Raw genomic sequence first — 23,372 nt, forward strand, 5'->3', positions numbered from 1 at the left:
TATATGTGGTGGAGAAGTGTTTGTTGGCTTTGCTGGACAGAGGACATAGTAAACTTTGTGCTGTACAATTCCTTTGTCAAAGAAATATCTACCACATTTCCTTGCTTTTAATTCATCTGGTTTCCATGTCAACCACAGCTCGCCATTACTCAGCTCCCACACAGTCCTGGTACTATGACCCCAGGACTTTTTACACTGCAATTGTCTGTGTTTGTGTGTGGCAGAGTAGTGTGTGCACCTCCTTTGGGATTATTGAGACACAGACACAGTGATAATTGGGTTTGACCTAGTTTCACTGTGACTGTACTGAATCAACTAAATCCTGCTACTCGGGGCCGTATGGTATCTCCTAATCTGTGTCTTCCTCGTTCTCCACCTGTTTGTCTGTCTGTCTCGCACTCATCCATGTTTTTTTTGTATCTTATTATGTGCAGTACCTCCAGGGTTAAGCGTGTCGTATCTAGTCTTTAGTCATCATTTTCTAGCTATTTAAGGTTTAGTATTACTTATTACTTAGTACTTAGTAGTAGTAGCAACACGATTTAACAAATACTGCGGAACAAATCTTAACTGAAGATTGATTTTGATTTTGAGCCTTGAACCAAATGTCAAAAACTCAAGCCATAATGTTCTTATAATGTTTTAAAGACTTGAATAAACAAATGATATTTTACTGTTTATGGGGGGTTATGTGCTTACCCTGTAACTATTTCTCGGCTCTAACCAGTTGCCAGGCAACCAGTGTGGACTCTGGGTCTCTGCTCTCAGTTACTGGTTCTGACAAAGATAAAGTTCACCACAAAAAGTCTTGTTGAAGAAAGAATAGAATTTTTTTTTGCAATTGAGTTGTTTGTACAGATTAAATAGACAGGGAAATAATTTAATCAGGGCACTTTGGAGGTGCTTCTGCATTTGGACAAATAAAAAGACAGCTCTACCTCATCATGTTTCACCGGTGCTGGTAACACTAGAACCTGTAGTGAATGAAAAGCGAAGGCTGAACACACTTTGCTTCCTGTTAAAGTGAACCTTGAATCTAAAACATGAATCAACACATCACATCACATCACAAACCAAACAGTCACTCTCTATGTATTTTAAAGAGTATACAAGATGTCTTGACAACCGATTAACTAAGTGTATAATAACCATCGAGTCATCACTGTGCATCACTTTTATTATCCCTTTCAACGAGGCACCAAAAACAAAGAACAGATTAAAAAAATGGTTTGGCATTGATTTATTTGATGCTGTGAAAACATTTGGGATTTACAGTTCTAGGGCGTTGAATGTCTGACCTGTAGTGACCAGAATGTCTTTTATGCCGCAGCATTTTAAAATTTAAATTTTAGGGTGAGATACTGTTTTTTTTCAGACCTCATGCCTGGTGTCATTAAGGATTCTTTCACTGTCTCTATGATTATTTATAAACACAATCAATCCATTAACTAAAGAAACTCTTTACTAGGTTTTCAGTTAGTATTCAAAGAAGCATATTGTTTCCACAATCTGTGAAACTGTTTGTGTTAACAAAGTGTTCCTGTCAGTGGACGTGGTGTTAATATTTTTTTGTAGATTAAAAAAATCATGGACTCGTTTGAAAAAGTATGAAGAAGTTTTTTGTTTGGCTGATGAAGCTGGAAGCTTTTACATCCTTTTCCTTTCGCCTGAATTATTTGTGCTGTTCTCTCTTGTAGCTTGGCTGATTTCTGCATGTGTCGTATCTGTTGAAACCACAGATATTTTTTTTGTTGTGCTTCCATTTAACTGGGAGTCAAATGGGCAGATGGTTTTAACGGCTGATGTTCAGTACACGCAGGTGTGGACAACCTTTTAGAGATGAGAGAGAACAGGATTCACGCCTGTTCCAGACTCCGTGTCAGTCTTCCATCACACCCTGTGTGTGTTGCAACACCCTCTGCACCTGCACTGCTCCTCTCAGCCCAGACTCAGCTCTGCACCATTGCACAAATGCACACATGCATGCTGAAAAACATGCACTTGGTCACACGGCCAAACACACATACGATCTAGTCATTCCCTGCACTGTGCAAGGCCTCACTACTGCCACCGTTGCCATGGTGACTACACTGCATGTTTGAATTAAGCATTACATTACAGCAAAAGGATCTCTCTCTCCCTCTGACTCTGTCTCTGTTCCTCTCTCCTTCTCCATCCTCCTCCATCTCTGCTCCCTGCTACTGTACCAGAATGTGCAGACTGGTGAGGCACAGAAGATGTTTGTTATGGACTGTACCTAGGACGGCGTATGTACATTAGATCTGCAGGTGCTGACGGCAGCAGGATAGTTGGGCTCCAGGAAGCACTGGGCACTGTGGGATTCAGCGTTGTGTCGCTCTACAGTGGTGCATGGAGTGCTAGCGGGGCTGTTTCAGCTAGAGCGATCTGGTGTGTTTGTACTGCAGGGTACTGCTGGGGAACTTGGGCTTCTTTAAACAATCAAGTGGAGACGGCTGCTGCATGTGATTGCGAATCTATAACGTACTATTCTGTTTTACTGCAGACTAAACGTGCTTGAATATATGGTTTGCTTATAGCGTATTATAGTGTTCAGTTTGACCTGCTTTACTCCAGTAACTCTGTAGTTAACGTTTGCAGCTGATATAGGGTGGATAACAGCCTACTTGCTGTGTGTGTACGGTAGGATAGGGAGGCTCCCACAAGCTTTGTGCTATAAAGTCTGCAGCGCATCGTCTTTCCTAGTTGTTGAATTTATCATCTCTTCGTCTGGGAGCCCACATGTCATTATGTCCTTCATGAAGGATTTTTTTCCGTGGATCTGCATGTGGTCCTGCATGTGGGAGGACATGCTTGTGTGTGTGTGTGTGTGTGTGTGTGTGTGTGTGTGTGTGTGTGTGTGTGTGTGTGTGTGTGTGTGTGTGTGTGTGTGTGTGTGTGTGTGTGTGTGTGTGTGTGCACAAGTGTATCGGGGGGTTTTTCTGCCTGAATCACACCTGCTAAATTCCAGACAGGCAGCGTATTAAAAGTAAGATGGACGACTCTCTGCCTCTCCTTGCCACTCTCCTTTTACTCGTTGTGCATGTTGTGGTGGACAAACTGTGTTGTTCTGGGTGTAATGGGAGTATTCAGAATGCCAAGGATGTTACAGAAAAGACTGAGCTCTACATTTACTGCCCCATGGCTCCTCAACAACGAGGAATACTTGCAGCACAAAAACTAAAGAACTGAAAGTCTCGGAGACAGACTGACGAATTGAGAAGCCACCGGACCAACACAGAGCAAAACATGAAGAAGCTGGGCTCCAGTCGTAGCCTGAACAAGGTCCGGGCTAAGTGCGAGCCGTCCAGCTCGTCTGACTTCAACCAGATCAAAGCTGTGAAGACGGGATGGGTTGGCCGTCTCGGGGAAGCCAGGAGGGCTCTGAGCCGCAAAGCCAAAGGATTTTCATCCCCCTCGACATCATCCTCAACACCATGCCTTCTCTCCACAGCTCCCCCGCCACCCAAGAGAGCTCCCAGTACCACCCTGACACTGCGCTCTAAGTCCATGACCGCTGAACTAGAAGAACTGGGTGAGTGGCAGCTCACTACTTTACTGAGTCTATACTCTCCTCCTTCTTTTCTGCTGCCTTTGCATGCATGTTTCCCTGTTTCATTCAAACTCAGACCTTTGAGGATACTGACTTCTGTTGGCTTGTTCTTGTAATATTTCCTCCTCTGCCAACTTTGTCTTTTTCTCACTAAGCTTCCGCTCGAAGGAGAAGAGGAGGTAAGTTTGAGGAGAGACACAATATACATCTGTTAATATCAGGCTGTCTGCCATAGAAAATGGTTATTAACCATTATTGTTAGCAGAATACTGAAGTCTTACATTCTTTTTCAACCTTTGTTCCTTTCTGTGGCTTTGTGCTCACCTGTAATTGATCAGAAAGTGCAGTAATTTCAGTAAATTTTGTACAAAACTATAGACCTCACATTGTATACGGCTCCAATTTGCTTTTGTAACCACAGTTTCCATTCTTTACTGGTAACGGTGTTGGAAATGATGACACAGACACAGTGTTATTCTGGTCTATGTATGTCTGGCTATTTAGTTGCGGCTCATATCCTTCCCAACAGAGAGACTAGATGAGATGTTGGCATCCCAGGAGTCCATGCTGCGTTCACAGCCCTCAGAGGCCGAGTACAGAACAGCCACTGTCAAACAACGACCTACCAGCAGGAGAATAACACCAGCAGAGATCAGTGTGAGTTTAAAGCTGGCATACGTTCAAGCTCTTTCTCTGTCACATCTCATTCAAAGCATCGGGGGCAAACAACATACAGGACAACAGTTCATGTGTCACTGTGAAACCTTCAGAAATATCAAACCAGATTCCTTTAACTCAGTGAATTCTTATTTTTCTGTGCTGCAGTCACTGTTTGAGCGACAAGGGATGACTCTACATGGTGGTCTTCACCCAGGTATAGAGCAAGGCCACATACCACTACCAAGGGGGATGTCCAGGACCAAGTCTTTTGGTAAAACAATCACCCATCCTGTACATATTCAAATAAGGTGAATGATAGTGTATCTTATGTACAATATACTTGTAAGTAGCTAACATAGAGAATATGAAATAACCGGAAGGCTTTATTATGTTTTGTGTCACTAAACTCACTAGCCTATAGTCAGCAGTACAACAAATAGTTTATACAGATGACAAAGCTGCTTGTTCTCCTGTCAAGCTAACTTGACAGGAGACACAAAATGTGCTTTTTTGATATTCGTAATAATGGATTTTCCATAAAAGTGGATACAGTGGCAGAAGACCCATGACAATATTCTTTTATAAAATGTAGGAAATTGATCTCAGTTAGACAAAATATATCAATAACCTGTAGCTCATTGAAGTCAGGAGTTGACAAATCTTCACTTCATTCATACTTGATCTGTTTTGACTTATAAAACATCATTTTCTTTTTAGTAAGGTGGTGAGGATTTATTACAGTGGTTCACAACTAAGATGACTCTAAAGCCAAAATGTAAAGGCAGAATGTTCACTAAGATAGAAGGAACCGCCAAGGCATACAGAATCATTAGGAATTACTAAAGAATTTTAGCCTTTGTGTTGTTGAGGCAGTCATATGAATATTATAGGGCAAGACTGCAATAAGTGAGATAAGAGAGTGTCGCAAGAGAGAGATCTGAGATTATCAAAGAAATGTGTGTTAAGTACAACAGGCAATATGCAGCAAATAATTTCTATATTATTTTCCAAACTCACTCTTTACTAAAGGGGCATGACAATTATAAAATTAGATTAGGCGGTCTGTTTCTGCTGTGTTTGTGGGAAGGGTGAATCAAGAATGTAAAATTCCACTCTAGAACAGATATCAGTTTTATGAAGCACTTTGTGACTATTACACAAAGTGATCAAGGGGATGACGATCACTGAGGTACAAGAATAAAAGTATTTCAGCAGCAGTGAGGTTATATAATTGATAATGGACAATAAGCTGCAGTGAAAGGTGGAGGTGAATTCATCCACTTTACTTATACAGTGTTCCAATAAAAGCACAAAACCTTCTCACAGTGAATTGGAAAAGCACAAAATCTAGGTAAATATTGAGTGCCACAAAAACTCATAAATCACCTACACATAGCATTTTAGAAATAAGTGGGTCTGTATGCAACCTATTATACTTAGATGATGAATAAAATAACTTAGAATACCAGATAATCCAAAGAGTTTGGAAACTGTACACACATACATCTTTTATATGGTCAGCCTGTATCCAGTACTCTCATTAAGTCTATGTTCGATTAATTGTTGTGTGAATGAACAGAATTGCATGACCTGCCTGTAGACCTGATAGACTGGTATGAAGTGGTAGGGTTAAGTTATGAGTTTACTCCCCATCACCACACGCTCTGTGCTTTGCTCTGCCTCATCAGGTGCCACTGAAGAGGATCGGCTTTCTGCTCTAGCAGCTGAGCATCGATTTCCCCGCAGTTCCTCTATGACAGACACCCTGCGAGACCACTCGCAGCCTCATCCCATTCCCCCACCTCCACAAACGGCACCACCTCCTCCCCCTTACTACCTAGACACTGGTCCTCCCCCGGCCTTCTGCCCTCCTCCTCCCCCATCCAGGACCCAAAGTCAGGGCCATGAGCCTGGAGGACGCTCAAGCTTCAAGCCCTCCTCCTTGGACCTGCCTTACGAGGCTGCCCAGCGGCAGGCTACACACATCGAAAGACAAAAGAAAGCTCGCTCCATGATCATCCTCCAGGACTCGTCACATCTCCCTGTAGAACCTACAGAAATTCCTCGTCCTTCTGCTGCTACTCCACCTGAGCGAATCAAGAGGAAGGGTCGGATCATTGACAACCCTTATGCTAACGTAGGTCAGTTTAGCATTGGACTGTACACACCCACTAAGCCCCAGAGGAAGAAAAGCCCCCTGGTGAAACAACTTCAGGTAGGATGTCAGGAATGATAATGATTGTTTCATCTTGGTGCAAAGACCCTTGTGACATGTCTGTTGTTTTGTCTTTCTGCAGGTGGAAGATGCACAAGAAAAAGCTAGCTTGGCCTTAGCTGCTGCCCATTCTCGAGACAGCTCACCCTCAGGGCGTCACCCACATACCCATGGGCACACACACACCAGTCGTGTGGACTACTATCAACAGCAGCTAATGGCTGAGCGAGAGCGGGTGCGTGCCCAAGGAGAAATTCTCTTTCAATCTAAAGGCCCATTTGCTGCTGCAATTGCTGGAGCAGTCAAAGATCGCAAGCGTCGCCTAGAGGAACGGAGGAAATCTACTGTCTTCCTTTCTGTTGGGACCATGGAGGGGGCTTCTGCCACTAGCCCAGATGCCCCCTCTCTGACTCAGTCTCACTCTATCGATGAACGGATGCTAAGCCGAGAACTGGGACACCTGCCTCCCCCTGCCTTGGCCCTAAGCCCCTCACCTAGTGGGACCACCTTTATCCATCCACTTACTGGAAAGCCCCTGGACCCCAGCTCACCACTAGCTCTTGCGCTGGCCGCAAGGGAGAGGGCTCTGACCTCTCAGAGCCAGTCCCCAACTGGTAGCCCAGAACCTAGGACTAAACAGGAACGGGCAGACCAGAGCATAATATTCATTGACACTCAGACCAAAGAGTCGCTACGTGGCGAAGTGGCAGCCACATCTCCTCCTTTCTCACCTAAAAGCGCTAAGGCAGCGGGGTATGCAGTTGGAGCCTCCCCAGCATCAATTTTAGCTACTCAGCCCACCAAGCCCCAGTGGGCAACCCCATCCTCACCTGTATCATTTCGGCAGGAGATGGAGGCCAGAGTAGAGGAGAGGAAAGAGGAAAAGAGGCTAGAGGATAAAAAAAGTATGTTAATCAGTATTATGGATACGTCACAGCAGAAGACAGCGGGCCTAATTATGGTCCATGCTACCAGTAATGGCCAGGCTGTTGGAGTGGGTTCAGAGCTAGAACAAATGCCTGCCCAAACCTCAATGGAACCCAGCAAATCTCCAAGTCCAAGGGTTAAATCCCCAAGTCCTACTGTCCCCCAGACCCAGCTTCAAGCCCAACTGCAAACCCAGCGTCCTGCCAGTCCAGCCCAAGAGAAGAGTCTGGCTCAGGGAAGCTCTGAAGAGGATGTAGATCCATACACGGTGACCCTGCCCCCTGCAATGCTCACCTCTAGTGATGAGGAAACCAGAGAGGAGCTACGTAAGATTGGTGTTGTTCCACCACCAGATGAGTTTGCTAATGGGCTGCTGGCAGAGGTGCAACGAGTACCAGTGTCTCCAACTAAACCTGCCACTGCTCCAACAACCCCTACAACACCAACAACGCAAACACCCTCAGCTCCAACAACCACAGTTGTGACTCCTGTCCAGCCTCAGCCTCCCAAGCCCCCACCTCCACCCAGTGCAGCAGCTGTCTCAGGGAAACCCTCTGATCCTTTGGAGCGCCCACCGGTGGGTGAGTCTGGCTCTGCAGCTGACTCAGGCGTAGAGGAGGCTGATACTCGCAGCTCCAGTGAGAGAGAGCGAGACCACCATCTCGAGACCACCAGCACAGTATCTACAGTTTCCAGCATGTCCACGTTGTCCTCAGAAAGCGGCGAGCCTGCCGACACACACACCACGCACACCTCCTATGCTGACGGACAAACTTTTGTGCTCGACAAGCCGCCAGTGCCTCCTAAGCCCAGACTCAAGTCCCAGATAGGAGGAAGTAAGGGGCCCGTCACCTTCAGGGACCCTCTGCTGAAGCAGAGCTCTGACAGCGAGTTACTATCACAGCAACAAGCTGCTGCCCTGGCTGCTGCTGCAGCCGGTGGAGCTGGGCTCCCCTCAGGTGGTTCAGCCTCTGTGACTGGACTAGCCCCCACCAAACCACGCTACCTCTTCCAGCGGAGGTCCAAGCTGTGGGGGGACCCAGTGGAACCCCGTGGACCAGGGGTTGGGCTAGGTATTGGGAGTTTGGGCAATCTTGGTGGGCTGGGATTAGGCCTGGGTGCAGATGAAGGATCCAAACCCTCTGTTATGGGGGAGCTCAGTTCACGACTACAGCAGCTAAATAAAGACACTAGATCGTTGGGAGAGGAACCACTTGGAACGTCACTTGACCCAGGGAGGAAGTCACCTGTGGCAGGTGCCAGGTAAGAGAAGATCTGGTATGTGGTGGCAGAGATATGTTTAATGTTATAAACCAAGCGAATTGCTAACATGGATTTATGTTTAATTTGTTTAAAGCAAACAAACAATATATTTTAGTCTGATATCAGATATTTTATCAGTAAGTGCCTTTAAATTGTACTTTGGTGCTTGATGTTGATGCAAATAAAGCTACAGTATATTTATAACATTGTAATGCGTATATCAGGATCTACTATACAGTGTAGGTGCTAATGAGGTCAGAGGTCGCCAGAATTAATGGCATTACTTGCTTTGAAAGTTATTGTTATGTAACATAGTAACACAGTGTGTGTGGTACACATCTGTGGACACACAGCAGGTTGTAACATCCATAAAACACCAGGGTTGTGGTATTTTGTGTCGTTCATGTTTGAGTTTCTATTTCACACCATACCTGAAAGTACAATGAAGTCCTTTATATTTCTACAGATGTGAGGACACCGAAGAGAGTAAACCTTAAGGTTATAGCCCCTAGGGTAAACCAAAGCTTTTATTATTTATATTTTTCCTAACAACTCTGATAACTAATCCCAAACAGAATAATCTCTTTATTTCATGTATTTGTCTCATGTATTTTTCTTTAAATATTATTTGTTGCCTTGTTTGCATCACCTGATTTATTCACCAATATTTACATAATGCTTAATAATAAAAGTGTTTGGAATAAATGACTGCTTGTAAAAAGTTACAGTATTACTGCAATTAATGGATTGGTATTGTTTCCCTACTTACAGTTGTACTCTATGTGCGACCGTGTAGTAAATGGTGTAGCTGGTGCAAACAAGGTAACAGGGCCTAGGGGCATGCACTAGCTTAAGGTCTCTCCTCATCTCTTACACTCTTTCACTATCGGGCTCTAACCTGACCTTGCTTGTAGTTATCCTTCCAGCTTTCTTCCTTGAACCTTTCCTGGTGTCCTTTATTAGATAATACATCCTTACTGTGTATAGAACGTTCTCTTCAGTCATCACTGATATGTGAATGGAACCTGTGTTGTCCTTCTTATCACTGCCAAGTATCCTACACTTATATCAGTGATAACCTCAAAGATTTTAAGGATGTATTTTCATGAATGTGTACATACAGTAGCTGAACTAGAGTGTAATGTTGTGTCATCCTGAAATCATCACCTCTTGATCTTGGCATTAATGACAAGATGGCCAAAAGCACTGAGGTGCCACAAAGACTGTCAAATGAATGGTGATCTACTCAGGATATGGGAACATCTGCGGTTATAATAATTGAATAATGATCTGTGTCTTCTTTAGCTGTTAATGGTAGTTTTGCTCAGTCACAAAAACACTTTTATTTTAACATATTGATTATTAGAGTGGATGTCAGTGTATCAAGTTTTTACGAAGTCGTCATACGCAAGTTTTTTTAATCTCTTTTCACGCCTCCCTTTCTACTTCTGTTGTCCTAATTTTACAGAGTTGGTGAGCTAAAAGCTGTGAAGACACATATTAAGATTCTTAATAAAATTCTCAAAAATCATCTAATCATCAGGAAAATGTCCAATAATCAACAGTCAGATTGAAAGTGTTTCACTAGAAGTTAGTTATGGAGCAGAGAAATGTCTTTAAGCTGAGCTGGTGTCAATATTGTTACCTGGCAGAGTTTGACACGAGTAGTTTAGTGTCAGCAGATGTCTACTTCTATTCTGTGTTGCTTCTGGATACATTCATCTTTGCAGTGTGCCACAAGTTTGGTCTGAAAAGCTAACTTAGCTGTTTTTTAGACAATGCATCACTCAGGTGGCCAAATATGAAACTGTACTGCACTGAGTCACATTCATCCATCTGTCTACCACAACATCAGGATCCCTGGACGGTGAAGGTGATCATGATATCAAACACTGTACCACATGCTGTATCATGTACCAGACAGATTGATTGTGCTCAACCTTTCCTGAGAATACGCAATCAAAGCCATCCCCACGATCGCCACACTGACAGATGATTGCTCTCGGCTGCGACAATAACGACCATGCACATCATTTTATTTCACTTACTGGAGCATTTAATATGCAGCAACATTCCAGTGCTTTAAACTGTGTCCTCCATTCAAACCCCTCAAATTCACATGCAGCCATACTGTGTATTCACCTCATTCACATACTGTGTCTGACAGCTAACGCTGGTTTAGAAATCTGTTCTTTTCATTTGATTTTAGTTGTGCTCTTTAGTTTTTGTTCTGTGTGTAGTTGTCATTAACTGTGTTGAGGATGGCCACGGTCCCTGATATCCAGCAATGCGTAGAATATGCTGCCATTTGTCATTCTTTTAATAACTCTTGAATACAAACATCTCATTTGTACAATAAAAGATTTGTATTTTATTTTAAGGTATATTTGCTAATTAGGATGGTAGATCTTAAAGTCCACATGCTTTCAAATTAATTACCAAAGTATCCACAACTGTTAAGGGACATGTGTCCACCTTTACTTTGTTTTTGTTTGTTTGTTTGTGCAGTGTTTGATGCAGTATGTGATTAGTGTGCTCATTTCTCTCTCATGTAGCCCACTGGTCAGACCTTCCAGTGCTAAAGTCGACTCTGTTGTCTTTGTCATGCTAACACACGAGTAACACCCATACAGTAGCTACATGTCGTCACAGCCTCACGTGCACTGTGTTTGAAGCATATCATTGACAGCAGGGTTGGCTGAAGCAGGCTGTAATGCTGCATTCGATGCACATTAGAGGTCCGGACTTCCTAAAGTAGCTGTCTCCTAACTGAAAGTATAATAGCTCAAATTGGCAAAACCAGAGCAGATGCTCTGATGCCAGTCACTGGGTTGAAATGTGGTAATTGATTATAACCAAGACGTTATTGGGCTACAGCGTATGACCTGTTTTGTGTAAAGTCTGACTAAATACAGCTTCGTATTAATTATATAAATAATCCGCCTGCATTTTGTTGGTATCTACTGCAAATCTGTGCTGATGGAGCAGATAGCTTTGAGCTCCCTGTGATCATCCATGTTGATCCATGTTGACACTGGGTGTCGTGGGGCACGAGAACGCTTTGAAGTGTGCAGCTTTGACATTTCAACCTAAACGTGCATCAAAGGCAGCGTAGGTCTGGTTGGCAGGCTGCATCTCATGGAGTGACGCTAACATTCTCTCCCATTGCTCTCTCTCTCTCTGCTCACCTTGCATGCTCCGCCCTGCTGCTCTGATCTGATTGGTCTAGAACAGACTGTGCGCCCTGGAGGGCAGGACAACTGTGTAAGTGCGCATGGAGCTCATCACATATCTGTCGGCTCCCTCTAGTCTGATCATTCCCCCAGCCTGTGTGCTGTCTTTGTTCCATTACAAAAAAACGTGCTGCACCCGAACATGAGACGCCCACTAACGTGCATGAAATAGAACTTAATACACTGCACCGCCTTTGATCAACCATATTGAAACCTCTTCTTTTTTGGTTTTCCATGTTGCATAAGTCTACAGAAAGTCTCATTTTAACTCTTTATCTCACTAACCTGTCATTCCTTTCTGTTCACCAAGGCAATGGTTCTTCTTCAAGTTAAATAAAGATTATTTTTTCTAATCAGGTCTTCACTTCAGTAAGACATTGCTCTGTCATGAGAAGCAGTTCAATAGCCGCAGCTATTAATTAATTTAATAGCTCGTGTTTTCTTTATAAACTGAAATTCCTCGTGCCTTTCTAGTCTGTTCTAATCTGTCTAAACGTAGGCAAATGGGTGATCTGTACTTGTTTGTGCTTTGTCACATTACTAGTGGCAATCATTTTTCATTTTCATTTTTAGTTTAGCGACAGCTGCTATTCTGATGTAAAAATGCATTTTTTTACAGTTTGTGGATCTCAGTAATCACTTTAGCAACACATATTGTACAGACACTGGTTTTCTGACTACACCCATCAGTGACAGAGCTCAAATGCTGCCCTATATTAGAATGAAGTCTAATTTAAAATGGTGATGGTGAAATGGTGATCAAGCAGGTAAAATGCTTCCAATACACGTGAATGCAGCTTGCTGCTTCCATGTTGCTGTGATGTGGAACTAGCTTTCTACGTGTTCTTCCTAAGCCTCCACTGGCTTAAACTCTGAAGAACTGAGTGCAGTTAGTACAATGTGTAGTTCAAAACTCTGTCTCCTTTTCCTTACAATTTTCTCTTTGTTCACAAATATCACTGGTTCCATTCCTGAAACTGTCTCCTGTCTCTCCCAGACTTTTCAGCAGCCTAGGCGAGCTCCATACCATTTCCCAGAGAAGTTATGGCACTACATTCACCATCCGCCCCGGCAGCCGCTACCCGGTCACCCGACGCGCCCCCAGCCCAGGCTCGGGTTCACCTGACCGGGGAGACCCTCTTGGTCGGTTTTCAGGCTTCGGCATCCCGACCTCACCAACCACACCTCCGCAAACCATCCTCAAATCTTCTAGCCTCAGCCTGCCCCAGGAGCCCAAAGAGGTCCGCTTTGTGATGAGGAGCTCCAGCGCCCGCTCCCGCTCCCGCTCCCCTTCCCCGTCACCCTCCCACTCCCCTAGGCTGGGGTCGCCCCTTCTAGCCCTCCGGCCTTTCCACCAAAAACCCCTGCACCTCTGGAACAAGTACGACGTGGGAGACTGGCTCGAGAGCATAAATCTGGGGGAGCACAGAGCTGGATTTCAGGAACACGAGATTGAAGGCTCTCACCTTCCAGCACTAACCAAGGAGGACTTTGCAGAGTTGGGAGTGACGCGAGTGGGACACCGCATGAACATTGAGCGAGCACTAAAACAGCTGCTAGAGAGCTGACCCCTGCCCTGAGACACAGCAACAGTGGAGAGGAAGACAAAGAGAAAAGCGAAAAACACAGTTGATGAAAATAAAGAGGAATAACGAGGGACAGCTCCTCTTTTACTCTGGCCGCATCATGTTCTGCACCACACGTTTACTTAGTCCGCACCTTCCTTTGTCCGTGAACATCCTGCACTGAAGAGGACGACTCACTACATCTGTCTGTTCTTCGCCTGCAGCCACTTAGATCCGACCTCAACGTGTGTTCTGGTTTTTCTTTGCTGCGGGGAAGTACACGAGCTCCGATTAAAAGATTTCATTTGTGAATTTGTTGTTTCCATTAGCAACACCCACACTTCCCTGCCCCCTCCTCCCTCCTTTCTACCTCTGTCCTTCCATCTATTCGGCCTCTCGAAGCCTTTTGCAGTTTGAGTAAAGGAGGAGAAGCAAGAACTTTCGTTCCAAACAGAAAGCTCAGTTGCCTTTCAAAATATTTATACGGTGATCATCAATCAATAATGGTGAACACAGGACTTCGGACATATATACCTGCTGTTGTTTTTAAACTGAAGACTTTTGAGCCAAGAGGTGGAGCTCCACACAGTAAACCATGGGAGAAAAGCCCTCTGCCTTGGTACCCAGACTGTGCTATCTATTATATTTGGAGAATGTTTAACCAACACTCGTGGCTTTTTTCACAATCATTTTTTTTGGTTTTCCAAAGGGAATATTATATATAGGTATTATATAATATGATATATATGTATCTTAATATAGCTTTCAGAAGAAAAGAAAATGTTGCTAAGAGGAAATGTAATAAATTAATCTGCGCCTGTTTTTGGTTTTTAGTATAGACGGCAAAGAGAATCTTTAAATTTATTCCGCCAATAGTTTACTCATTTCTACCAATTATATACATATATATAAATATATATATATTTGACAGAAAAAAGTATATAGATATGACAATTGATTTTTTGTCATAGGTATACAACTTTCCTTATCGCCCTTACTTGAACCGTAGCATGACGAGTTGCATCATGTCTTGAGCAGAGCATTTGTTGTTTGTGTTTATTTTCTTACGGTCTTCCTTCATACTAAAGGGCATCCCATAATGTGAGGCTGAGACCTCAGTTGAAACCCATCCCTACTGCTTCAGCTACGGATCCTCTGTCTGTGGCTTATCCTCCTAACGAGACAGCTAGTTAGTTAAAGGGGCTCTTCATCTGATGCCTGTTAATCACTCAGGGATGGAAGTTTGGGGCAGTAGCATGGAGAAGCTCTTTAGTACCTTTTAAATTCATAACTGTGAGGACTTTTGAACACACAGTCTGAAAAATGTTTGAAGGCTAGAAAAATTTCCATCCCTGTGATCCCTAAGTACGCTTCTCAGTCTGGTCTGCCCGAACTCTGGTAAAGCAACCAAGGTCAGGACAAAGAAACACCGGGATGTTTCTCATCACTAGCATAAAAGAAATGATCACGGAGATTCTAGACAGCAGACATTTTTCACTTCCCCCACTTTTAAGTTCAATTTGTATGAATCTGGCCTCATTGAACTTAAACTGTTCTAAAAACGTGTCTGTTTTCTCCTCAATCTATTCGATCTGGAGTGAAACCTTCTCAATCCTGTCGTGCAAGGGCTCCATACAATACGCCACTGCAGGAAACGTGTCTATGGCTCATCAGGCTGTGGGGATGGGGAAGCTGCTGTAAGGTCTTACAGAAAATGCGGTATTTTACAACCTGGCAGTGTTTTACAAAGCGCGGCTTCTCTATTATTTACATAGTGAATAAAATACTACCATAAGCGATGGCAGCCAGACGTCGACAAACAAAAGCCAGGTTGTAAAAGGAACTGAATTTTCCTTTAACAATACAAAATCTACAATTGTACTCATGAGTAGCTTCTGCTGGCAGTGAGAACCAGTGAGTTTTATTCACACAACAGAAACCTGTTCTGTCCTGAGCTTTTCCCGTGTAGAAGGCTTGTGATCTCTTACCACTACGAACCTCCACACATCAGCAGCATCCGGTCAGTGCGGAGCGGCAGGTTTACTGGGTGAGGATTTGCGTGTGTTTTTAATTTCTTCATTTCTTTTTGGTTAACACTTTGAAAAGGCAGGAGATGAATAAAATATATAAGTGTGGGTTGTAGGAATAGCACTCACTGCCTCACTGTGACCTCACTGATTCTTCTACTTCTGACTCCAGTGTTGTCTCCTCAGACTCATTCGGACTCTTTGTGTTCATGATTGATTTCCTCGTTATTATTTCCCTTTTGTTGCCCTCAGACTCTGCGGGTAGACTTTGTAGCGTGTGGAACATGACACCTAAATTGTTAATTCATTTGACTTTTAGAATGACACAAAAAAACAGAAGAGACAAATATCCTGTCCATTCTAAATGTACTTAAACTTGTAAAAATGAACAGACTACAAATATGTGCTTTTTTTATCACGAGCAATGTATATATAATAGATTTCATATAAATTTTTGAAAAACAAAACTATATAGATCTATATATGAATGTTTGGCATATATGCATAGTTAACCACCTGTGGAAAAGGTGAACAGATTTTATTCTTTCTATGAACTCTTGAACTTTTGAACTCTGAACTATGAACTAGGGGATGATTTGCACAAAACAAGGTGACAAGGTGCTAACATTTAAGCCACCCATAGTCCAAGCGCATGTGTGCATCCGGATTCTCTGAATCTCTCTGTGTGGTTGTTCCTCTTCACCGTGCGTCTGTGTGTGTGTGTGTGTGCGTGTGTGTGTGTGTGTGTGTGTGTGTGTGTGTGTGTGTGTGTGTGTGTGTGTTTAAACGCTTGAATGCTCATGCGACAGGGTGCGTAGTTAATTGAGTCCACAATAGCCTTACTGTAACACCATCAGAGATTCCCGGCAGTGGCTGTGTCACACAAACACACACACACACACGCATACACAAATAGGACTGCACATATACGTACATCTTTAAATCAATTTACGGCCATTGCTTTCTTTTTTGTACTGAGTGAAATTTTTAAAAAGTGGACTGCCCTGCCCAGGAGGGAGAGACAGACAGAGAGAGAGAGAAAGATTCTCATGGGCGAGTGAACAAACCATTGTCACATTTTCTATTGCAAGACAACTACAACTCACCTTGCAACTGTGTAGGTACAGCTTATGCAGTATCACTGTTTTGTATGCCTACTCCCAGATGGCATTTGTGCTCCCTACCCTACACACTGTTTGGCAGCACTCCTTTTTCCTTTTTCAGACCTTCAGTTTCTGAGTTTTGGATGTTATACGAAGTGAACCAGTGAGCAACAAACACAAAAGAAAAATGTGCCAAAAATAACTGAACTTTAAACTGTATATTTGTCTTTGCTTTAGGACTATCTTATCTTAGTTGCAGCGTTCTTGAGCTGTTAGACTCAATAACATGGTGCCATCTCCTGGAAATCTTGAGAACTACAGACATCTGTTAGATCCTTCTGTAATAAAACCGGAATGAAAATGACTGAAACGCAAGGGTTTCTTTTTGTGGAAGATACTTCCACAGAAAACAACATCTTGATCTAGATCCTACGGTGATGAAGGATATTACCCAGTCGGCTTAGTGGTCCCACATAAGTACAAATAACAGCTGAAACACAAAGTGTACAGTCTGGAGTCACAGACTTGTCTAGTTAGGACAAATAATGCTGTAGTGAACGACTGGTTGGATTGTGTACGTTTACCACAAATACAGATGCAAAATGAGCAATGAGTAACGGACCTACACATCATGAGGTCAAATACGTTCATTATGGGGTTATCTCTGTCCTATTTTCTAAACAACAAAGCACAATCTACATAGTTTAGAGGAAGTGGTGTAACCTTTTTAAAAACCCACTGGAACCAGTGATCTTATCAAAGGTTTTTTTTCTTTCATTGTTGGTTTTCTCCTTGTTTGCACTGTGAAGTTTAGACGGTGGAGGTATCACTGCAATGCCTCAGCCTTGTCTCACAGGTGAACTTCCCCTTCTTGGCACCTGATGACTAGAAAATTCATCTGTTATTCTCCTGGAAGCTTATAGCATTAGAACCCTCCCCCAAGGTTGAAATACATAAGTTACCCAGAAGCTACCTAGTATTTCTCATGCAGCAGAGGAAGGGGGATAGTAAGGTTTGAGTCAAGATCTGAGATGTTGCCCAGGATGTCTCCACCACAGAGATATATGTTTGTTATAATATGTAATAAATTTATAATTAAAACATGACCTGCGTGACCTGAGTTCTTGTTCCTGCTATTTCAGTTTCTCCTTTTTGATTTATTGTGAGCAATTGTCTGACAAACCAATCAAATATGAATAGATAGAAGTGCATTAGTCTTTTCTGATGCTTCTTCTAGAAAATAATTCTTCATAGCAACATCATGCTTATATGACAGAATGTACAAAGAACCACATCAAATACACCATAAAGTACAATATATTGCTTATGTCTATTCAGAAGCAAGTTTAAAAAATGCTGACATGGATTTGACTGAGCTATTAAGCTGCTGGGACACACAGCAAGTTAAAAAGACACTTGACAATGTGGTTACATGGTACATTAACTTTTCATTTAAAGGATACTGAAATACAGATTTTACATTATAGAATTAATGCAACAAAAGCAGCCATCGGACGCAGCTTCCCACTGGCATCGCACACAAGACTTCACAAACAGAGAACAGCAGCAAATACGGTTCATAATCACACGTTCTCTTGTTGCTCTGTGATTTACTTTGCAATGCTTCACATTCTCATTACATGACAAAGCAATTGTTTTCGTGCAAATATTCAACTGCATTGTTTGGTTTTCTATTAAAACAGTAGATATTGTTAGCCAAAGTATGATGGCAAGGCTAAAATAGTGTCTAATTAAACCTGGTAAGCACCACAGTTGGACCTGGTTTATTTCCCTGCCAATATCACTGGACAGATGGACACCAGAGACTTTAATCCTGACTAAATGCCTGTCAGCCATCCTCCAGTAGTACAGTTACAATCTAATAGTGTGAGGACACAGAACGTTCCTATTGATGGTGTTCATCACAGAGGGACATCACAGAGATATATTTTTACTAAATATTGTGTCTATTCACAGTGTCAACCCCAAAGAAAGATAATTAATCCATGAGATGACAACAATGTTGAGGAACATGTGACAGACGTCAGGACTCTACTTTCAGTTCATCCTCCTCTCCTGAATTATCTTCCTTCTTCTCCAGGTCGAAGTTCTATTTGTGGAGTGTGACAAAAAGTCATCAATAACAATGTGCACTGAACAAAAAAAGCTCAAAGTAATTTCAGCAACACCTGTATTTTCCACATGAACAAAAATGTCATTATAAAAGAAATTGTTGTTGGAAGTTATGTATGCAATAGTTAAAAAAATGCTTAGAGCGCAAAAACATTGTTTTGAGTTGGAGAAATAATACCACCAGACAATAGCCTGTTTTGGTATTCAGAGAGATGTACCTCTAACTCTTGCAGTACTTCATCCATGAAGTCACTGGGGTTTTGCTTGTAGTCCACAGCTCTCTTTATCATCTCTCTAAACATCTGTTGGGACATTTAAAATCAGAATTAAAAACATGGCCAGTGGTCTGGACACTAAAGACCAATATGCCCAATTATATGTTGGAATAATATCATATATTGGCTTAAAAATAGAAGCACTGTCCAATGCATGAACACTTGGATCAGTGGGGTTTAAACAAGTAATTAGCAGAGGTTCAAACCTTAACAACGTTAGTGCCATCAGCTGCAGATACAAAGTAAAATGGAAGTCCTTGTTTCTTCCCAAAGTTAAAGCTTCTCTGTGTCACCTTCAAATCAGCTGCAAATAAGATGACATTTTTTTAAGTTTCATTAAATCACTAAGAACTTATTAGTAAGTGCAGTGTCAAAACCACACTCACCATCAATTTTATTGGCCACCACACAACAGGGTATCTCCGGTCTGTATTCCCTCAGTTCCTTGTACCAGTTGGACAAGTTCTTATATGTGATCTTCCTTTGAACATCAAAAACCTTGAACATACAAGGAAGTATAAAAGACAAACACCTGCTTTACTGAGGCGTATGAAGCTCTCGCTGTTTCCCTGAGGTGATCCTAGATGAGCCTTACCATGATGCATGCATGCGCTTTGTGGTAGTATGAGGGATGCATGCTCTGAAACCTCTCCTGACCAGCAGTGTCCCAAAAATCTGTGGATGAATAACAAAAGCAAGCAATTTAAGTCTGATTCTGAATGAGAAGGCTGTTAGTTTTGCAGTAAATGTACAATACATACCTACTGTTACTGTCTTGCTTCCTACAGTAGCTGTGTGTTTGTAGAGAGTCAAAGCATAGGTTGACAACTGCTGGGGACGACTGTGGAAAGCGTTAAGGATCTTGACCTCTTAGAATCAAGTCGGTCCGAGCCCCAACCGAAATGACACATACAGATATTGTTTTACTTTAACCCTGTAAATCTGCTAAGGATACTATTGGTCCATGAGAAACCTTTCCATCAGCCTGCGAGAAAGAAAACCAATGGCGTTATCTAACACAAAGCCACAGAGAATGAGGTGAGGAAAGTCTCAATTGCTACGAAGCACTACATTGTTGCTACAGAAGACATCATAGTCAGGTTAATACTCACTTAGATTTACCGACCGCACTGTCTCCCAGGCAGATGATCTTCACTTGTTCGTCTGCATCGTATTTCTTCTGGTCCAGTTCAGAGATGCCGCCGAGGTCCCCGGCCATGTTCCACTTTTTGATGCGTTGTCTAGAATGCGCCAGTCAACGCAGCTGAATTTATAACCTAAGCAAATGCAGACTGACAGAAGCTCCTAGAGGACCTAGCAACCGACGGGTATTGACAACAGTAAGGGTTAGCTAGCCCGCCATCCGTTAGCTGCGGTTGTCGTGGCGTGGTTCGGCTGTGCACCGCGCATTTCTTTTGTTTGTCGATTCCGCACAAACACACAAAGAAGGCACCTATAACATAAAAAAATCACGTGTCCATCAATTACACTTGGCTAAGTAAACCCTGTGTACAAAACCAGGTTATGGCTAGTTATCAGTTAGCGCCGAGAGACCGTCGGTAATGTAAGTGTTACGTTTCTACGTACGTTTCTACGTGTCACTGATTGTCCAGTATTGAATATTACTCCACGAGACCAAGATAACTGTGTTGCTCATCTAAAACAAAGTTTAAAAATTTCCTTCACTCGTCTAGAATTCAAACATAAGCTGTGTGTAGCTTTTGCATGACGTCCAGACGGTTTTCGTTTCTATGCAACGAGAACGCCCGAAGGACCCCTGGCTCGACTCCGGTCGTCCTCACAGGTGCCTGTCGGAAATACGCTGTACCTTCGTATTTTTATTATTTTTAATTCATTTCTTTGATCGCATAAATACGCTACATTCATTAAAGTGTAAGCCTGACACAACACAGTAAGGTCTGTTAGTGTTGAATGAAGTGTTCAAAGTAATTTTCTTCGTAATGAGCATGAAAAAGACTGGACTGTGTAAAATGAAACCCTTAACTCATTGTTGTCAGAACTGACAACAATGTGGACAAAACTGACATTTGACAAAGAGAATGCTCGTTTTGCATATTTACTGCAGGTTTCCCCATAAAACAGCATGGGCAACCAGTGGTCATACACATACACCAATTATAATCCCAACACACTCATTAGTTTTCTTTTTGCACTTTATTTGATCCAGGCGTGTGAACTTGAGGAGTGGATATGTGACGTTATTCAGGCTCATCTGCAATGAGGGGCGAGATGTACTCTGAGTGGCGCAGACCAAACGAGAAGCTTGGAGCTTTTTTTCGAGTGGAGGTCACCTATGAAGAATGGATAATGTCGGCGAGGGAACAGGCTGCACAGACGTTTGTTATGGGCAAATGACAGATAGTGGGGGTTCTCACCAGCTCAGGATAATGAGCTCCGGGTCCTGGTTTCTTTGTGGTTTCACCAGGAACAAAGTGGCGGCCTGTCATGCTGTACTGGGGAGGTTTCTTGGTGTAAACGCAAGGGTCCACAACTATGTAGGCAGCCGGGCCTGGAGTCTAGCAAAGTAAAACATTGCGAAGAATGTGTGAATTATGTGAATTATGAAAATTCTTATTATAAATATGCGCATGTACCTTTTTCAGGTCCTCGTGGAAGCTGCCGTTTTTGCTGCGTCCACTCAGTGAATATGTAGGAGCAGCAGACGTGACCACGGTTTTGTGTCCCAGAACTGGAGGCAGAGAGTACGAGGCTGGACCTGCAGGAGGAACGTCAGGTAAAACCGCTGTTGTTTGTGCCATGAAACTCCAAAAGGGTCAAACACAGTGTTATTACCTGGTGTTTGGCTAGTGCTGAATTCCGTGCTCCTTGCAGACAGAGAATAAGCAGGATAAGAGCGAAAGACGGACTTTTCTGAATGCTCTGGGGAGTAGTGACCTAAAACATCATAACACTCTTCTGTTAAAACAAGACCAAACTGAAATGACGACGACAACAACCAGCAGCATGAGAGACGTTTGCGTGCATTTGGACGTATGTTCGGATCAGTGGTGATTTGACAAAATCGAATTAAATCTGCATGAAGCAGTCGTGCCCACCTGGCCCAGGGGCCCGGAACAGTTGTGGCTCCTTTCGACGGCTGTGAAGTGAAAACGCTGGAGTGCCGTCTCGGCCCCTCCTTGTGATGTTGGATGGGATGAGGTATCTCGGTCCAGGGGAGGCGTCAGAACCTGACTGGTCATGACGTATCCCAAAGCTGAACATGGGTGCTTTGAACTTGGTAGGATCGTGTTTAGAAATACCTTAATGAGAGACATAAAAGATTATGAATAATAATAATAGCAATCATCATCATCATCATCATCATCATCATCAGCAGCATCATTATACCTGTTAGACCAGGTAGAGCATACTTAGGTCCTGGGCTACCATAGAGGGCAGCTATGGGTCCTCTTGGCCTGTGGGGCCTCCAGGTCCCGACCCAAGGTTCAGCAGTCGTCATCACTGTAACACAAGATGCAGATTATTACACTGGCTACGTCTATATTATGAAGAGTTACACACAATTTACCTGTCACCTCAGGGTTTACATCACATTATTATTATTATTAATAACATGACCAGTATCCGTATACGCCTTACAGGATTCTGTACAGAAGTAATATTAGTTTACCAATAACAATAAAGATAGAAGGGAGAAATGTCCTGAATTCAAAACATTGTCTTTAATTAGACTGTATTGCATCAGTGGATCCTTAATTCCACACATTTCATTATTTGATTCTTTTCATGTTGTTATGAATTTGGGATCTTGAGCCATAGTTTTGTTTCAGTTGGGTCTTTAAGAACTAAAAAACATTTAAATTAATCTCAGCAGCATTGTATTTTTTCTAACTACAGTACGTAGTCACATTTAACCCTAATGTTTCCATGATAATACATAAAGTTAGGACAGCTTAGCGAATGGTAAGTCTCTGGATAATATACAGGTAACTGGCCAACAATTTGTCTAATACGAATGCAGCACATAATAAAGTATATCATTATGCTTTATTCAGCAGCATTAATGTTAAACATACTATTGCATAATTTGTAGGTAAAATTAGCCAAACTACAAAAACTAGCTAATAAACAAATGCCTCGTAGCAACCTGTCACAGAATCAGTGCTGTTCAAACCGTGACTGCTTTCAGCTTTACAAAGTTTTAAGTTCTGTTACTGCCATAAACGAATCAGACAAATTATTTCAACACTACCTCAGAAATCCTGGTCGTGTCGTCAGCGCCTCTCTGTGTCCAGCTTTGCCCCCCAGATCTTGGCATGTGCATTGAACCCAAACACAGAATGTTTTGTACCTGATAACTTCACTATGACAACGTTGCCATGGAGACAACTCTTTGACAAGCGCATGCTTAATATGTG

At 42.7% G+C, this 23,372-nt stretch overlaps 3 protein-coding genes across 14 annotated transcripts in view; 1 reads left to right on the plus strand and 2 right to left on the minus strand.

Moving 5' to 3' along the window:
* Window positions 1-17,670, plus strand: part of shank3a (SH3 and multiple ankyrin repeat domains 3a) — a 116,742-nt gene extending 99,072 nt beyond the window's left edge. For 5 of the 10 annotated variants that reach the window (XM_041071335.2, XM_041071336.2, XM_041071338.2 and 2 more), the window contains 7 exons: window positions 3,473-3,553; window positions 3,727-3,750; window positions 4,101-4,228; window positions 4,397-4,502; window positions 5,920-6,446; window positions 6,529-8,636; window positions 12,867-17,670. In XM_041071335.2, the coding sequence (XP_040927269.1) occupies window positions 3,473-3,553; window positions 3,727-3,750; window positions 4,101-4,228; window positions 4,397-4,502; window positions 5,920-6,446; window positions 6,529-8,636; window positions 12,867-13,437 (3,545 nt within the window). In that variant the 3' untranslated portion in view covers window positions 13,438-17,670. Of the gene's footprint in view, window positions 1-3,472; window positions 3,554-3,726; window positions 3,751-4,100; window positions 4,229-4,396; window positions 4,503-5,919; window positions 6,447-6,528; window positions 8,637-9,102; window positions 9,150-11,865; window positions 11,901-12,866 lie in introns of all 10 variants that reach the window. The other 5 variants (XM_041071337.2, XM_029154851.3, XR_005897851.2 and 2 more) reach the window with 4 other exon arrangements.
* A 322-nt stretch (window positions 17,671-17,992) lies between these two features.
* rabl2 (RAB, member of RAS oncogene family-like 2) lies at window positions 17,993-20,765 on the minus strand. 3 transcript variants are annotated; one of them, XM_041071344.2, is made up of 9 exons: window positions 20,560-20,765; window positions 20,085-20,425; window positions 19,928-19,985; window positions 19,734-19,813; window positions 19,568-19,647; window positions 19,359-19,470; window positions 19,179-19,276; window positions 18,916-18,999; window positions 17,993-18,674 (listed from the first exon to the last, which is right to left on the minus strand). In XM_041071344.2, exons 3-9 carry the CDS (start codon window positions 19,951-19,953, stop codon window positions 18,609-18,611), a joined length of 546 nt encoding a protein of 181 aa, XP_040927278.1. In that variant the 5' UTR covers window positions 19,954-19,985; window positions 20,085-20,425; window positions 20,560-20,765; the 3' UTR covers window positions 17,993-18,608. The 3 variants fall into 3 exon arrangements, with proteins under 3 accessions (XP_040927278.1, XP_029010697.1, XP_029010696.1); XM_029154864.3 differs by having other exon boundaries at window positions 19,928-19,957; window positions 20,085-20,213; window positions 20,560-20,764; XM_029154863.3 differs by having other exon boundaries at window positions 19,928-19,957; window positions 20,560-20,763.
* Window positions 20,766-21,128: 363 nt separating this feature from the next.
* Window positions 21,129-23,359, minus strand: odf3b (outer dense fiber of sperm tails 3B). The gene is made up of 7 exons (XM_029154903.2): window positions 23,207-23,359; window positions 22,342-22,455; window positions 22,050-22,253; window positions 21,787-21,888; window positions 21,588-21,709; window positions 21,369-21,509; window positions 21,129-21,284 (listed from the first exon to the last, which is right to left on the minus strand). The coding sequence occupies exons 2-7, from the start codon at window positions 22,451-22,453 to the stop codon at window positions 21,192-21,194; spliced, it is 774 nt and encodes a 257-aa protein (XP_029010736.1). The 5' UTR covers window positions 22,454-22,455; window positions 23,207-23,359; the 3' UTR covers window positions 21,129-21,191.
* Between the last annotated feature and the right edge of the window lie 13 nt (window positions 23,360-23,372).

The sequence above is a fragment of the Betta splendens genome, chromosome 6 (genome assembly GCF_900634795.4).
Source record: "Betta splendens chromosome 6, fBetSpl5.4, whole genome shotgun sequence".
In the NCBI taxonomy this organism is placed as follows: domain Eukaryota; kingdom Metazoa; phylum Chordata; class Actinopteri; order Anabantiformes; family Osphronemidae; genus Betta; species Betta splendens.

Coding starts and splice junctions, on each gene's coding strand:
- odf3b (XM_029154903.2), bottom strand. CDS start 22,453: ATGACGACTGCTGAACCTTGGGTCGGGACCTGGAGGCCCCACAGGCCA. Junction 21,889..22,049: donor GTTCCGGGCCCCTGGGCCAG/GTGGGCACGACT, acceptor ATGATGTTTTAG/GTCACTACTCCCCAGAGCAT. Junction 21,510..21,587: donor TCCACGAGGACCTGAAAAAG/GTACATGCGCAT, acceptor TTACTTTGCTAG/ACTCCAGGCCCGGCTGCCTA.
- rabl2 (XM_029154864.3), bottom strand. CDS start 20,191: ATGGCCGGGGACCTCGGCGGCATCTCTGAACTGGACCAGAAGAAATAC. Junction 19,000..19,178: donor ATGGCACTAACGTTGTTAAG/GTTTGAACCTCT, acceptor ATGTCCCAACAG/ATGTTTAGAGAGATGATAAA. Junction 18,675..18,915: donor AAGTACTGCAAGAGTTAGAG/GTACATCTCTCT, acceptor CTCCACAAATAG/AACTTCGACCTGGAGAAGAA.